At 36.0% G+C, this 17700-nt stretch overlaps 1 protein-coding gene across 5 annotated transcripts in view; it reads left to right on the top strand.

The window, feature by feature from the left end:
- LOC140158931 (C-myc promoter-binding protein-like) overlaps positions 1-17700 on the top strand; it is a 120522-nt gene that overhangs the window by 64475 nt on the left and 38347 nt on the right. For all 5 annotated transcript variants that reach the window (XM_072182210.1, XM_072182212.1, XM_072182214.1 and 2 more), the window contains exons 8-13: positions 1141-1207; positions 1774-1974; positions 4547-4722; positions 7337-7379; positions 16544-16684; positions 17113-17254. In XM_072182210.1, the coding sequence (XP_072038311.1) occupies positions 1141-1207; positions 1774-1974; positions 4547-4722; positions 7337-7379; positions 16544-16684; positions 17113-17254 (770 nt within the window). The remainder of the gene's footprint in view (positions 1-1140; positions 1208-1773; positions 1975-4546; positions 4723-7336; positions 7380-16543; positions 16685-17112; positions 17255-17700) is intronic.

Below are 17700 nucleotides of genomic sequence, written 5' to 3' on the forward strand. Positions count from 1 at the left end.
TTGTTCTACTCTAGTATAGCAAAATACTATCAAATAATTATGTCCAATATATCTTAATTATATCGCGGAATAATCAACTTGGGCTGTGCCCAACTCGTGTGATAACATACACTTAATAGAACTTTGACAACCAAAATATTTCCATCCAACATCACTCTTTCATGGCAGAGTTACTTTTAAGACAGTAATGCGAAAGAGAATCCCCATGAGAGTTGATTTCCCATGACCTAAACATGATCTGAATATGAACCCATGAGATCATGCTTAATGTTGCTACTGCTGGTTGCTGCAAGTTGATATCGGTGTCGAGTAGTAGTTGTCATGTTCCTATGTGTTGACGTGATATTAAAGGCTGAAAAGAAACACAATTTCACTTTAGCACAAATCAATTACCCAAACTTTTAAGTGCTAGGCATTTAAGGAATGAATATTTGAGTCAAATAAATGTTTACAGAGCCATATTAGATATAATGTTTCTGCCAGTTTGTCACATAGATTTATATATTTTCATGATGCAGAAAGTTATGTTTAAAATGAGAAAATTGCTCTTTTCAATCCAATGTACATACATTGGTTTAAAATCAATTCATGCCATTGCATGAAGACAACTTGTATTTCCTCTGACAGACAATGGAATGGGTTCAAAATATTGTCAATCAATAGTGCCATACTGTCAGAAATCTGATAAAATAGCAAGACTCTGGACAGATTTATATGTGCCATATTCTTATATGATAATGTATATACAATTAAGTAATAGCACATGGCTGTGATTTTAATTTTTTAAAGACACTTCAAGCAACTTCCATATGGTTGCTACAGTAGAAATTTCATTTGAATGAACACAGCCTGACATAGCGTGACTTGCGATGTTTTGCGTTCACTGAGCGATGCACACCAGCGTGTGCGACTGTGCGTGCATAACGTGGAAGTGAATCCAACCATGCCAACGCACTTGTGATTGGTTAGTATTGTATCGTGTGTTCGTGATGTAGTTTGAAATATACGATTGCGGCTGGATCGTGTACAGCTGTTGAAAGCTGTGTTCATTCAATTGAAATTCCTCAGTATAGGATGGGTATTCTTTTCTTCATCAATTTACATGTAATAACACATATTTTGGTGTGTCCTTTCTTTCAGGCATATTTCACATTTCATGCATGAAGTTCCTTTTCCTACACCACAGAGACCAAGAATATTAATGGAGGTAAGGAATACAGTCATTGCTTCCAACAAGATCTTGAAATTTGGAATTGAAATGATATAGATTTCTATTGGTTGTAGACATTCCGGAGGAAATGTGGATTGATTTGAAACTTCTGAGTTCAGCTCAAAGTTTTAAAAAAAGGGATGAACTAAGAATGTGTGGTAGTACCTCTGTTCGTTCTGTGTGTTTGAGAAACACTTTAGGAATGAAATCAAAACTCGGCCGGCGGTTGACTGCCGGGTTCGTCCGGTTGCTATTGTTCTAAACACTGGAAACCGGACGGAACCGCCGGTCAACCGCCGGTCGATTTTTGATTTCATCTTTTATTTGACTACTAATACTTTTTGTTGTTCGAAATATTGCAAATTTTCATCTCTCAAAATCAAGGGAAAAAATAGCAAAAAAACTAAAAAACTATCTGAATGTACAAGCAGGTAGCAACAACCGACAAAAATCCCAAAACACAAAATCAGGTTTATTTGTTTCACATGCGGAAGGTATAATTTCATGATGTTGCTAGAAAGTAACACTATTTACATATACCACTTTTTTGTGTTTAATTTCAGCTTGGTCACGAGTCACTACTACTTGCACAACCCCAGACGAGTCCTATTCCACAGAATGGGGCATCATTCTGCGCCATGCTGAGATACTTAGGACCAGAGAACAGTATGAATCTGCTGACGTTTGTGCTGCTGGAGCACAAGATTCTGTTGCATTCACTCAGGATGGCATTACTCACTGGTGTAGCAGAAGCTGTAGCATCGGTAAGTTGTTGGACAAACAAACAGGGTAGCCTAAAACGTTCAGCCCAAATCGCGGGTTGAATCATTGGAAAATTGCCCAATTTTTTTGGCCCCTTTGTTGTGGACGCCACCTTAATTACAAACCATATAATACCAGTTACTCTTAACCATTGTTTTCTATGGGACAAGAAACTACAGAAAGTTGCAGTATAGACAGTGCGGGAAAATTTCGAAAGTTACACGATTGGGCTACCAAATCCTGGAAATTGGCAACCTTACAGGCAAAAATAAGTAATGATTATCGATTTGTGATTATCCACCAAAATGGACAGCCAGAGAGTCCAATACTACCTCTTAATGGTCTGTGTTTCCAATGAACCATATCTAAAAATTAGCTTTGCTGACTTTCCAGTCCATTAAATTTGCAGGCGGTCAAGACTTTTTCTTTAGTAAGTTCAGTTCGCATATTTCCTTTCCCAGTTATTGATAATTTGTGTAGGGGCATCGTTGTGTGGGACAGAAGAGTAGGTGTGGGAAATTAACTGCTGCATGGGTTTTAATCCCACTTCAAAATGACGAAAATTCAACTGATAAAAATGATTACTCTTTTTGGTTCATTCACACAATTTTAAACTTCATTATATAATTAATTACAATTTTGCCTTATTTCATTATGAATGGTTTATCATCTTTATAGGGTCACAAAATAATATCAATTATGTTACAAACATGTCGCCAAACAGTTCTTGAGCTTTATCACCAAATAGACCTACAACTAAAAACAGACGAATATGGACTTAGATTGCAGTGTTGCCCTTATAAGCATTCCAAAATTGATGAAGATTAAGTAAAGGCCATGTATGTCTTCTTTCTCGGTTAAGTGCTCGTTTCTGTGCCAAATTGGCATCATACTTGCATTAGCAGACATGTAGCCAGCGTTGTTTGTATGCAATCATGAAACCATCAACCCAGTTGCTATTCTCAGATACTTTGGCACCATACAACCTTTTTAAGGAAGCTATTGACCCCATTCAGATTTCTATTAAACTTTGAAAATTGTAATAAAGCACACAAACGTGAGGCCTAGAAGTGAGGCCTAGAAATGCTGCGCATATTGGAGATGAGTAGACTATGCACTCTGCCTTCAGTAAAATATAACACTTTTTTTGACAGAATCTTTTTCCTTTGTACAAAATTGTGCAGAATATTTCACCGTTTCAGTTACTTGTCACATATGTGTAGGAAAATAATTTTAGATCAGGATTTAACCACATATATTCAAATTATTATATACAAGGGCACTTTTGAAGTGTTTTGTTTTGACATGTATATGTAAATACCTCTCAAATTAGAAAGACGATGCCTTTTGATTGTAAAGAATACTATTGACATTTAATACCACGCCGAAAACTAAAGCAATTTGCACTAAGGCGGATGAAAACAAGAATAATATAAAACATACATCAGATAAAGTCCAAATCAAGCGAATTGAATACAGTTACTGATTAGCATTTAGTATAGTGATCGTTGTGTGTTGTTATGCAGCTGTTTTGTTTTCCTCTGGTTGCGTGAATTTATGACGTGTATGTTCACTGAGCTCCAGGCATATAAAAGTAACATTTCATTAGCGTGAAATGATGGAGACGTGAGATCGAGTCAGTTGTACTAATTTCTTGCGCCGATTTATGGTAAAATCAGACATAGAAACTTATCTTCTGTAACTTATTTGTTTGCGTTGTGTCTCCCTTGATATCCTCGTCTAATTTAAATGACGTATATATGTTTCAGGCTTCCACTAAGGTAAATATCGACTGATGTAAAAAGCTTCCTGTTTTTTAGTATGTTGTCTAGAGCTTCCACAAACAACAAATTATATCATATTGTATAAAGAGGGATGATGACATCATTAATACACCAGGGATGATGATGATGTGATTTGGGGAGATAGAGCAGGCTGTTTGTTTGCTGTAGCTGTTGTTGTTATTGCATATTTTTAATTGTGATGATTCAGGTCAGGTGCATCATTTTCAGACTTATGGGTCATTGCATGTGAATCATACTAATTAATTTGTGTTGAAAAGACAACATTTCCATGAATTTAATTGATATTTGTGTTGTAGAAAAGGAAAAAGTTCCCAATTTCAAACATTTTAAAAATCATGTTAAGTTCAATAGTTATGTAGATAAATCCAAAGTTTTACTCACTGTTAGACAGTTTCTTCACCCAGGTTTCCTCAGTAATGCATTTAAAGCATCTATGTTGGTAAGATGTAAACTGACAGTCAAAGAAGGACATAGGCATGTCATGGTGTAAAAAGGAAAAGGAGAGAAGATGAAGAAAGATTTCTCTTGGCACCCACAGGAATTGACCCTGGGACCCCTCCGGTGCCACGCACACAATCACCGACCTCATGCCACGGGGGAGTCGCTTGGCCGGCCAGCGATTTGGTGCCCATAAATGACTTGGGGTGATTGCGCAATGGCATCACGTGGAATGCATGCATGTGCAGTGATTTTCCTTTAAGAATTTGTAAGATTTATACGTGTTAGGGTTAATGGATTTTTGTTTGTATTGCCTATTTCTATATTACAGATGATCTTCCCTTTTGTATGGCAGTGCCCATACATCCCCCTGTGCCCTCTGAGTTTATCAGATGTGTTGAGTGCTCCTCTACCAGTCATAACAGGTGTGGATTCCAGATACTTTGACATGTATGACCCACCAACTGATGCCACCTGTGTGGATATTGACACCAATACAATACTACAGTAAGTAGACTACCCTATTACCCAGTCTATAGGCTGTGGCTTATCTCACTTTCAGAATTCGAATAGTGATGTGATTTAGGCTAAAAATCAAGTTTGTTTCCTCCATGTGGCTTGAAAATCTAATGCGGAAAGCGGTTTTTTTTAAATTATTATTTTTAGAGTCGGGACGTATGGTAACATGACTCAAATTACTTAATGTATTGTCACTTTATTTATAGTGCAGAGTAGGCTAGATGTGAAAATTGATAGTTGTAGGAAAATTATAGATACATTTTGATAGCATATAATTACTAGTGATTTCATATTGCTTCAAACAAAATGTATAAAATTTGTGTTTTTTTTAAATATGTGACACGATCTGGTCCATGGGGGCCAAAGGAGACATTTTTGAAAATTGGGTTACTGTAATTATTACATTATAGGGACCTACATATAGGCTATCATTTACTGTTAACACCAGAGGTCTGGCATATTTGGTTCTAAAGTTATGAAGTGGTTTTTTCTATTTTCTTTATGTATTTTATTGTTTTTTACTCCATATTTTTACCTTTATCTCGGTTTCACATTTGCTGCCTTTGGCCCCCATGAACCAGATCATGTCACATATTGTCATTTTTTTTCTGGTAAATTACATTTTTGCTGGATTCTTAAGGGCTGGGGTATGAACGTTTGGACAGTATTTATTTTGGGACATTAGAGCACATCAGACATATCGAATTGCATTCTGAATACGAAGAATGTCATTCTGATATGAAATAATTTTGTTTTTTTGAAATTCGTGTTGTAATATACATTTTATGGCAGAGCATTAAAAATTGATATTTTTGATATTTAACAGTACTTGAAGTAAACTTTATAAATCTGATGATTTATACTTAAAGTGTATGTAGGTGGGATGAAAAGTCGACGATCAATTGAAAATTTTGACCTTTAAGTATTGAAGATATGGATTTTTTTCCCAAAACACAAAAAAAAATTAGGTCTTTTTGGGAAAAAATCCATATCTTCAATATGAAAGGTCAAAATTTTCAATTGACCGTCGGCTTTTCCTCCCTGCTACATACACTTTAAGAATATATCATTAGATTTATATAATTTACTTTGAGGACTGTTATATATCAAAATTTGAAAAATATCAAATTTTTATAATTTGTCATAAAATTTGTATTATATTGTGATTTTAAAAAATGAAAATTATTTGATATCAGAAAGACATGCTTCAGTATTCAGAATGCAATTCGATAGGTCTGAGGTGCTCTCATGTCCCACAAAAAATACTGTCGAAACGCATAATAAACGCCATTTTGGATCCCTTAAATAAACAAAATGTGGTAAATTGCTTCCAAAACTAAATGTGTGTGACATACAGGAAGAAAACTCATTGCTTGTCTCCTAACCGTAAGTGATTGTACATGTATTGTGTGGGACCTATATGACTTCAAAAGTTGTGTTGATAAGGACAAAAATTCAATCAAATTCATTTCAGTTCTGTTTGTCTATTCACTTAACAGTTCTACATATATGAGCAGGTTCATTATCATACAATTCAGTAATGATTCCCTGTTTGAATTGTAATCGTCAACCAGTCAGTCTTCTCGGTGTATGAGTTTAATGTGAACTAAATAAAAAGTTATTTAATGATGTGGTTTTTGTTTGTCTTTTTCTGAGTGGCTTATAAATGGAAGATAATCAGTGCAGAGTTCATACAAAAACTAAACCTTATACTTGGTGTGAGGTGGAACCCTTACATCAATTTTTACAAAATCAATGTCCATATGTGCCAGCCAGATTGAAGACACAATGTGCTCATACATGTGGAACCCACACACTTGGTGTTCCATACAATTATACAGTATTCAGTTCCCGCCAATTCTATCGCCCCTATTATGTATGGTGTCTTTATTCTGGGGTCAACAGACTATCAGTATCATCAAACTTTCAGAAATTGGCTTCCCAAATAGGCAGTCATTGAATGTATTCACAAAAGAACAAAACCTAGATCTCCATTAATTGTCATATAAATATATTGTGGTTTGGATGAGCATCAAGGCATGGTTTACATTCTTCCATACCATATGATTTTATATAGGAATCAACAAAACTTTCTTAGTAGGAAATGATACAAAATGTTCACAAAACACAACTTATCCAATTAATGTCACATCAACTTTTAATGTTAGTTATGTTTTAGAAATCACCTAGAGACAATACTTTATATCATATGTGACACGATCTGGTCCATGGGGTTGGGGGCCAAAGGAGGCATTTTTGAAAATTAAGTTACTGTAATTATTACATCATACATACAATAGGCTATCATTTACTGAAAACACCAAAGGTCTAGCATACTTGGTTCTAAAGTTATGAAGTTTTTTGAAGCCTATTTTCTTATGTATTTTATTATTTTTTTACTCCATATTTTTGCCTTTAATCTTAGTTAAAAATTTACCTACTTTGGCCCCCATGGACCTGACAGTGTTACATATTGACTTGAACATGAAATATGATTTTTAATGTCTCCCTCTTGATGTGGAAGCTAGGTTGTAAATTGAATTGCTATGGGACATTTTGAAATTGAAATTCTGATTTGAAAATTGGTTTGATTTATTTGTAGGTCAGAAGAAAAGAAGATAGTTACTTGGAAAATTTTACCAAAGGTAAGCTTTTGCAATAATCTATTAATCTGTCGTCAGGTAAACAGAAGGGACACAGTGGAATATATACATGTATATTGGAATATATGTGATGTGATCAAGCAAAATCAGTCTGAAGTTTGAAATATTGCTTTTGAGATATAGCCAAACAAAGGAAGTATTTCATTTTGTTTCTTATTGTTTTGGAATCTCTTTAACTGCTCATATCTCTGGAACTGGAGTTCAATGGAGTTTTCTGCAAAATGTAGCTTTGCAAATGATATAAGAAACTGAAATATGTTCGAGACTTCAGACTGATTTTGCTTGATCACACCACATATGTGACATGATCAAAGGGAATGAGTCGCATTAGAAGTTTTTTACATCATGTTCAGGAAGTTTACAAAAGCTACATTTTGATACAAACCCCATCAAAATCAGACATTTGGTTAGCGAGTTATGAGCAATTTATCAATAGCTGAAAATAATATAAAACAACAAATTTAAGCACTGTTTTTGCCAATATCTCAAAAACAATATTAGCGACATCCGACTCATTCCCCCGGCCCCCCAACTCAACACAAAATTTGACAACCATGAGAGTTACCAAATTGCGCAGAAAAGGGGTTATTTTTTTACCAGTAGCAAGGACCGCGAAGGGGGTATTTAATTTGCACTCTCCATGAAATTTGACAATGAAATCAGCAAAATAGGGGTATTTAATTTGCACTGTCCACGAAATTTGAAAATTTTATGTCAATATTTAGTGTCATTGATAAGGGGTGTTTGAAATTCTAATCATTGAAAAGGAGTGTTTGAAATTCTGGTTATTAAAAACTACAAAAAAGGGGTTGTTTTTGGCCAAATTTTGTCTTCGATTTTGCATGAAAAAGGGGGGTAAATTTGATGAAAAATCATTGCAAAGGGGGCCTTTGAAAGATTTGGTAACTCTCATGGTTGTCAACTTTTGTGTTGAGTTGGGGGGCGGACTCATTCCCCTTCATCATGTCACATATGAATCATGTGTTAAGTGAAATATTTTGTATAAAAATGGGTAAGTAGAACTTTATGGAGTCTACAAATTTAACACAGCACAACAAAATACAAGGAAATTTTGAAAACAAATTTGTAGCTGGGAACAATAGAAAAACTCGCAAGGAGCTGCACAAGCTATGGTCCCTTGAATAAATAATATAATCATGTAATTCAAAACCAGCAAATTGGCAAAAATCAAAGGAAATATGAAAGAAAGATGCAAAATGCTGACTAGTTATATGAAACTAAAACAAACAAGACAAAACAACTACAGTCAACTACAATCCCCGAAATATGTCTTGAAACATTAAAGCGTCTTTAGGGGAAAATAAGTCCCCCCACTCCCCCGTGCAATGTTGAAACGTGCAAATGTGTTCAGCGTGTCTCCAAAGTGTCGCAACATTGAATGATGGGGGTGGGGAAGGGACAAGTGTTAATTGATGGCCCAGCTTTCTTCTAATTCCAAATATTGAACATTTTATCCACATTAAAAATACACTTTTGATTTCATTCAAGATGCCTAAAGCGTTTCAAGGACATTTTTCGGGGATTGTCTGAGGCAATCGCTAAAATTAACATCTGATTTTAATCTTTTGGCTATAACTTTAAAACTACTTGAAAGAATCACTCCAAATTTTCAATGAAACTTGAACGTGGGGGTGTGTGGGGGGAAGGGGGGTTACACGATAATCGATTATCGATTTTCCTCCACCACCCTCAACCACACAAATATACCCCCCCCCCCCCTAATCATCCTTAGCGACTGCGATTGAACATGACAGTCTGTGATCATCATTTCCGTGTTAGGTTTTAGAATTTAATTGAATATTGACAATTAATTGATCATTGATTGTCGGTTATCGACTGTCTATTACCCCCCCCCCCACCACCAACAACTCAAACACTGCTTAACAACGACATCTACCGGCGTGGCGTGTTAAATAAACACTGTGATCACGAACTCCTATCTGACAATTGCTATATTGCCCATATTCATGACATTTAAAGATGTCCGGATCTATGTGTGTCTTTATTACTTTACTTTACCATTTCACGCAAGTAAAATGATCAATTTTAAAGATATTTCTGCATGAGTAGGCCTACTTCATGAGCGTACTAATGCGATTTTTTTATTGGTTCGGTTTTTGTTTGTTTTTGTTTTTGCTTTGGGGAGGCGTTGATCTGAAAAAAGGTGAAAAAAGGTCGTTTTTGACTATATTGCCCTGCACTGCAGCGTTCACGCCGATACATATCCACTGAACTATATCATGCTGATCACTCACATCTGTAAGATTAGTAATGTTTGAAAAGAGCGCTATTGTATTCAATCTATGATTGTAGACATACACAGGTGATGGGTGCAACCTGCTTGTAGTGCAGGGCGATATAGTCAAAATTGATACAATAAGTTGTTTTATTTTATATCCACATCATAGCTTATGCATTAACGAATATTCATTGAAAATTTGGAGTAATTCTATCAAGTAGTTTTAAAGTTACAGCCAAAAGTTTAAAATCAGATGTTAATTTTAGCGATTGCCTCATACAATCCCGAAATATGTCTTGAAACATTAAAGCGTCTTTAGGGAAAATAAGTCCCCCACTCCCCGTGCAATGTTGAAGCGTGCAAATGTGTTCAGCGTGTCTCCAAAGTGTCGCAACATTGAATGATGGGGGTGGGGAAGGGACAAGTGTTAATTGATGGCCCAGCTTTCTTCTAATTCCAAATATTGAACATTTCTATCCACATTAAAAATACACTTTTGATTTCATTCAAGATGCCTAAAGTGTTTCAAGGACATTTTTCGGGGATTGTCTGAGGCAATCGCTAAAATTAACATCTGATTTTAATCTTTTGGCTATAACTTTAAAACTACTTGAAAGAATCACTCCAAATTTTCAATGAATATTAGTTAGTGCATAAGCTATGATGTGGATATAAAATAAAACAACTAATTGTATCAATTTTGACTATATCGCCCTGCACTACAAGCAGGTTGCACCCATCACCTGTGTATGTCTACAATCATAGATTGAATACAATAGCGCTCTTTTCATACATACTAATCTTACAGATGTGAGTGATCAGCATGATATAGTTCAATGCATAGGTACCGCATGAAAAAATTTCCATGACTATTTATTAATAGATAGGCTATGATGTGGGCACAAAATAAAACAACTAATCTTTTATTTAGATAGTGGTCAAATAATTATTTTGTACTGCATCCATTTGCATATCTTCTGGAGCGTGCCTATAGAGGAGATGATTTGAACTAATGACCTTATGTGCAAGCATTCTATAAGGAAATACTTATGAAAACGTATGAAACTTGACCGTAGGGTGTGTGTGGGGGGGGGGGGTTACACGATAATCGATTATCGATTTTCCTCCACCACCCTCAACCACACAAATATAACCCCCTAATCATCCTTAGCGACTGCGATTGAACATGACAGTCTGTGATCATCATTTCCGTGTTAGGTTTTAGAATTTAATTGAATATTGACAATTAATTGATCATTGATTGTCGGTTATCGACTGTCTATTACCCCCCTCCCACCACCACCAACAACTCAAACACTGCTTAACAACGACATCTACCGGCGTGGCGTGTTAAATAAAGACTGTGATCACGAACTCCTATCTGACAATTGCTATATTGCCCATATTCATGACATTTAAAGATGTCCGGATCTATGTGTGTCTTTATTACAATTAAAAAAAACCAATCAATTATCATGCCATAGATAAATTAGGGTTTTAAAACTTATTTTCGTGTTTCACAATGTCAATTGTCATGAATATAGAAGAAAAGTTCACTGGTTTGAATAAGTCACACACAACAAAAAGAAAAAAAAAGTGAAACTGTTGGGGCTCGAACCACTAGCCTTTCGTTTCACCGTCTGAAGTACTTTCCATTACACCACGCTGTCATGTTGAAATAATTACGGGATTCCGTGATATATGGGTGCGCATTGCATTCTCGTGATTATGAAAATGGTAAATCTCGACAGACGATTTACATTTGCTAAAATCAGTCAAATGTAAATAATGTTAGAGCTAACAAAACGTAAAATAGTAAAATTAGATGTAGTTTTGAACAAGCTTTCAAACAAAACACTTTCCAAATAAAAGTTGACACCAAATCGGCCTAAATTATGAATTTTGTCAGCGGTTTACCATTTCTAAATTACAGAAACTCCTTGTATTAATATTCAGTATTAGACTATGGTAAACCGTCAAATCACTATGTGATTCAATGGGACGATTTACAATCGCACTTTACCATTTCACGCAAGTAAAATGATCAATTTTAAAGATATTTCTGCATGAGTAGGCCTACTTCATGAGCGTACTAATGCGATTTTTTTATTGGTTCGGTTTTTGTTTGTTTTTGTTTTTGCTTTGGGGGAGGGCGTTGATCTGAAAAAAGGTGAAAAAGGTCGTTTTTGACTATATTGCCCTGCACTGCAGCGTTCACGCGATACATATCCACTGAACTATATCATGCTGATCACTCACATCTGTAAGATTAGTAATGTTTGAAAAGAGCGCTATTGTATTCAATCTATGATTGTAGACATACACAGGTGATGGGTGCAACCTGCTTGTAGTGCAGGGCGATATAGTCAAAATTGATACAATAAGTTGTTTTATTTTATATCCACATCATAGCTTATGCATTAACGAATATTCATTGAAAATTTGGAGTAATTCTATCAAGTAGTTTTAAAGTTACAGCCAAAAGTTTAAAATCAGATGTTAATTTTAGCGATTGCCTCATACAATCCCCGAAATATGTCTTGAAACATTAAAGCGTCTTTAGGGAAAATAAGTCCCCCACTCCCCGTGCAATGTTGAAACGTGCAAATGTGTTCAGCGTGTCTCCAAAGTGTCGCAACATTGAATGATGGGGGTGGGGAAGGGACAAGTGTTAATTGATGGCCCAGCTTTCTTCTAATTCCAAATATTGAACATTTTTATCCACATTAAAAATACACTTTTGATTTCATTCAAGATGCCTAAAGTGTTTCAAGGACATTTTTCGGGGATTGTAGGTATGTTGATAATATTGGGTGTTTTTTTTTAAACATGTACTTTGAAGATCTGTGTAAGCTTACAATAATATATCATTTGGGAGTTAGTCGTGCAAAGTGTTGTTAATCTGATTTAAATTCTCAATCCAAGAAAGTCATACTTAGTTCGGCAGAATCAATTTTATATATTTGTTTTTCGCTTTGCTCTTTAAACTTAAAAGATGAGGAGATTGGTAATAACACCACTGAAACTCATATGTTAACCTGCATTTTATAGCACTGGATGAGGAGTTGTTATTAGGAAGAAAATTGGTGTGATTTTGTTTTGGTCGTTCTGTTTATCATTGACAGTAGCAACTGACTGTATACAAGTCATTCAAGCATGTCATTGTTTACAAGCAAACAACAAAATCACTTGCACAATAGTAGTGTGAAATTGTTGATAACAATGCGTTGGAATGCCCCTCAGGCTAAGAGACCATGACCGGGATCTATGAACTCAACCGTCATTCCGTGCACTAAATATCACAACACTGCAAGTATTTTGACATATGACAGGAAAATCCCTGCTTACATATGTTGTGATAGTCAGTTACCAGGACGATGGGCTACCCACAGCCATATGCAAATTGTCATTGGTTTTAAACTATAGGTTGAAGAACTAGGTATATTATTTTAAAGTTTAAGAAATGGATAGTCAGTGACACTAAAGATAAATGTCATAGTTTAATTTTGAAAATGAAACTTACCATTGAAACTTTCTCAGAAATTTGTGACCAAATATTTGTTGAACAATAAAGTATTGTCTTCACGCTGAAAATACTGGTCACGTTGTTATTATTAACCACAACAATCTGTGATTTTGTCATATTATTTTGGGTCTAGATTGTGCACCATTTTTTAATAACAACAAAACATCTGATCTGCCAATGTGCAATCTTGAATAATTTCATGTTTGTTCAGTTGGTAAATAATATGTTAACGATGTCAAATTGAACTTCTTTGTTAAGTTTAAACTAATATTTTAATGTTGTCAAATTTACTGGAAACCTTTCGGTTACCCATCTGTTCAATCTGTTATGAACCTGTACCATCATGTGACCCATTTTGATGACAATAACAGTGATTCATAATATGCAAGCAGTTTTTATTACCACATATATTTCATTGTCATTGCGGTAAGCTTGCATCATGTTCTGCTGCCCTCTTGTGTTGATCTATATGTATCAGTTCTTTAAAACCATAATATGAGACTTGCTCCAACAAAACCCGGACAAAGTCACCAAGGTTTTATTTGAGCTAAAGTCCAATAAAACATGCCAAAAAATCAATAGAAAACACAGAAATTTCAAACTAAATATATTTTTAAGGTCAAAAGATTCAGAAATCATATTTTACATATCATTTTAAAGCTGACAATCTTGAGCATTTTAAATTTGGACGTATCTCCAAATCATAATTTCCTGGTACAAAACCTCATACTCCGTAACTTGAGGTCAGATTTTGAGCTGTGGTTATAGATTGTGAGTTATTGAATTTTGCCATTAGAAATGAGACATTCTGGCTCATACTGGTAAATGTGGTAATGCACATCCATTTATTGTCTCGCCTGAATGTTCAGGGAGAGACTTAGTAATCACTATGGTGTGTGTGTGGGGGTGTGTGTGGGGGTGTGCGTGTGTGTGTTCGGAAAAAGCTTGTGAACGCGTTATCTTGAGAACCGTAAGTGCTATGATGATGAAACTTTATAGGGGGTAGCATGACCAGAGGGTGTCGACCTGATTAGATTTTGAGCGCAAAATATGGTAATTAAGTACCTAATTTGCATAATTTATGCGTAATAAGCAAAATACCTTGTGAACAGATTATCTGGAGATCCGTATGGGGTACAGTGACGTAACTTGGTGAGGAGTAGCGTGGCCAGATGTTCTCGACCTGATTAGATTTTGAGCGTAAAATATGCTAATTAAGTACCTAATTTGCATAATTTATGCGTATTTGATGCGTATCAAGCAAAAAAACCTTGTGAACAGCTTATCTGGAGATCCGTATGGGGTACAGTGACGTAACTTGGTGGGGAGTAAGCGTGGCCAGATGTTCTCGACCTGATTAGATTTTCAGCGCAAAATATGCTAATTAAGTACCTAATTTGCATAATTTATGCGTATTTGATGCGTATCAAGCAAAAAACCCTTGTGAACAGCTTATCTGGAGATCCGTATGGGGTACAGTGACGTAACTTGGTGAGGAGAAGCGGGGCCAGAGGTTCTCGACCTGATTAGATTTTGAGCGTAAAATATGGTAATTAAGTACCTAATTTGCATAATATATGCGTAATAAGCAAAATACCTTGTGAACAGATTATCTGGAGATCCGTATGGGGTACAGTGACGTAACTTGGTGGGGAGTTGCGTGGCCAGAGGTACTCGACCTGATTAGATTTTCATGAGGTCAAAGGTCACATACAAGGTCAAAGGTCAACTGAGGTCACCAAATCTTTTAATAATTAAATTTCAACTGTGCATCACATATCCCAATAACAGCTTGATCGGTCATGTAATTAAGGAAATATGACGACTTTAAGATAGTCGCTTTCTTTGTAAAGTATAGCAAAGTAGCACTTTCAATGAGTGATAACTCGTAAAGGAAGCATCTTTCTGTTTTGATTTATTTGATGAAATAGTTCTTTGGTATTGCCAAATTTGATTTTTCAGCGCAACATACTTTTTCCAATTTCGTGAGGTCAAAGGTCACATACAAGGTCAAAAGGTCAACTGAGGTCACCAAATCTTTTAACAATTAATTTTCAACTGTGCATCACATATCCCAATAACAGCTTGATCGGTCATGTAATTAAGGAAATATGACGACTTTAAGATAGTCGCTTTCCATGTAAAGTATAGCAAAGTAGCACTTTCAATGAGTGATAACTCGTAAAGGAAGCATCTTTCTGTTTTGATTTATTACTTTGATGAAATAGTTCTTTGGTTTTGCCAAATTTTGGAAGGTCATTACGGGGTCATCCGAGGTCACTCAGGGGTCATCTGAGGTCAAGTTATTAAAAACTCGTATGGGCATGAAACTTGGTGGGTACAGTCATCATTTAAAGCCAAATTTTTGGAAGGTCATTTTGGGGTCACCAGGGGTCATCTGAGGTCAAATTAGTAAAAACTGTCGTATGGACATGAAACTTGGTGGGTACAGTCAACATTTAAAGCCAAATTTTGGAAGGTCATTTTGGGGTCACCAGGGGTCATCTGAGGTCAAATTAGTAAAACTGTCGATGGACATGAAACTTGGTGGGTACAGTCAACATTTCAAGCCAAATTTTGGAAGGTCATTTCGGGTCATCTGAGGTCAAATTAGTAAAAACTGTTGGATGGACATGGAACTTGGTGGGTACAGTCAACATTTAAAGCCAAATATTTGGAAGGTAATTTCGAGTCACCAGGGTCATCTGAGGACAAATTAGTAAAAACTTCGTATGGGCATGAAACTTGATGGGTACAGTCAACATTTAAAGCCAAATTTTGGAAGGTCATTTCGAGGCCACCAGGGGTCATCTGAGGTCAAATTAGTAAAAACTGTCGTATGGGCATGAAACTTAGCACGAGAGGTACAGTCAACATTTAGAGCCAAAATTTTAGGTCATTTCAGGGCCACCAGGGGTCATCTGAGGTCATATTAGTAAAAACTGTTGCATGGGCATGAAACTTGGTGGGTACAGTTACCATCGGCCAGATAATCGTGCCCAGCCGATAACCGCCAAATTCATTTACCTCTCTACCAACAGTTATCGCAAAAGCAGGCGGTCACAAAAGCAGGCGAGACTCGTGGTTCGAGAACCGCCTTGTATTTGTGGTTGTGATTTTCCTTTCGGCGCACACAATAACAACTACTGACTCAGTATAAGAGCCACTCACAAAAAATAGGAAGTAAACAAACTTTCCCTGAACATCTGGAAGAACTAGCAGATTTAACACACTTTTACATAATATGTCCCGCAGACAGATGTAATCTTTTACTGATCTAAACAAGCTTTTAGGGGGTAGTTTCTTGACTGTTTTGACCAACATTTTGGTGTTTTCATTGCTATTTTTGCTTTATACTAGAAACCTGCCAAGAAATTACACAGTACCTTATACAAGCTTTACGTTGAGTTATGCCAATCTGCTATGGGGGATGGTGTCTCCGATGACCTGGCTGTAGAAATTGCACCACTAGACAATGACTTCACCAGGAAGAAGAAACAGGTGAGTTGCTTGTTAAATGGACTCCAGTGACTGGTAGTCACAAGAGGAGCATAACTTCAGCTAACTGTAGTTTTATACCAGTACTACATTATGGCTTTGGCCAACTTAGTATGACTTCTTTTAACCTCGATCAACTGTGAATGTCACTGAGGAGAAGTGAGTGAATGTCCAAAGACTTATTCAATATCAACATCTCTGGTCTTACAAAGCGATTTTACATCAGTGAAATTGGAAGATGATATCACCTACAAGTACAAGATTCTTCATACTTGGCACTGAAATTAGACCACAAAGTGGTAAAGACAAGAAGTACACACAAAAAAGAAATGACAGATTTTTGAATTTTGATTTTTTTTTTTGTAATCTCTTTTATATTTTATAAAAATATGTTCTATATATTCACCTTGTTTGTTATTTTCCTTTCTCAGTTGACCATGGAGTTCCGAATTCAGGAGGCATTCTTGACCTTCATGTCATCCATATTGAAGGGTTATAATGCCCATCTCTTACCCATCACTCAGCAACCAAACCACAGAGTAACTGATGCTAGTGCACGGTTTGATACACCAGGTAAGAGATAGGGGTTTGTTTCTTGTTGTTGTGGCTTGCAAGATAATTACTTACAGTGGGTGACCCCACAGCAGCTGAAAGGAGTATCCCATCATGCATTGCAGTATATCTGCTTGCTCCATAGCAAATGTATACAAAATATAAACAAGAGCCGCTTAGATATTGAAAGCTATTGATAGATTCACAATACTCTATGGGTGATATTTTTTCAAACAAATGTCTAATAAGCTTCCCTGATTTAAGAGAGAAGTTGGAAGTGTGGGATTTTGTGTACATTTTCTATGGCACAATCAGTTCTATAATGGTACCGCAAAGCATAATGGGATACTCCCTTCAGCTGCTGTGGGGTGACCCAATCAACAGCCTCATATCCCTGCTTACCTCATCAAAAGGATTTTGATATTAGAACAAACTTTTTTCTCATTTACCTTACTAAAATTTGACAC

Source organism: Amphiura filiformis, chromosome 8, assembly GCF_039555335.1.
Source record: "Amphiura filiformis chromosome 8, Afil_fr2py, whole genome shotgun sequence".
Lineage (NCBI taxonomy): Eukaryota > Metazoa > Echinodermata > Ophiuroidea > Amphilepidida > Amphiuridae > Amphiura > Amphiura filiformis.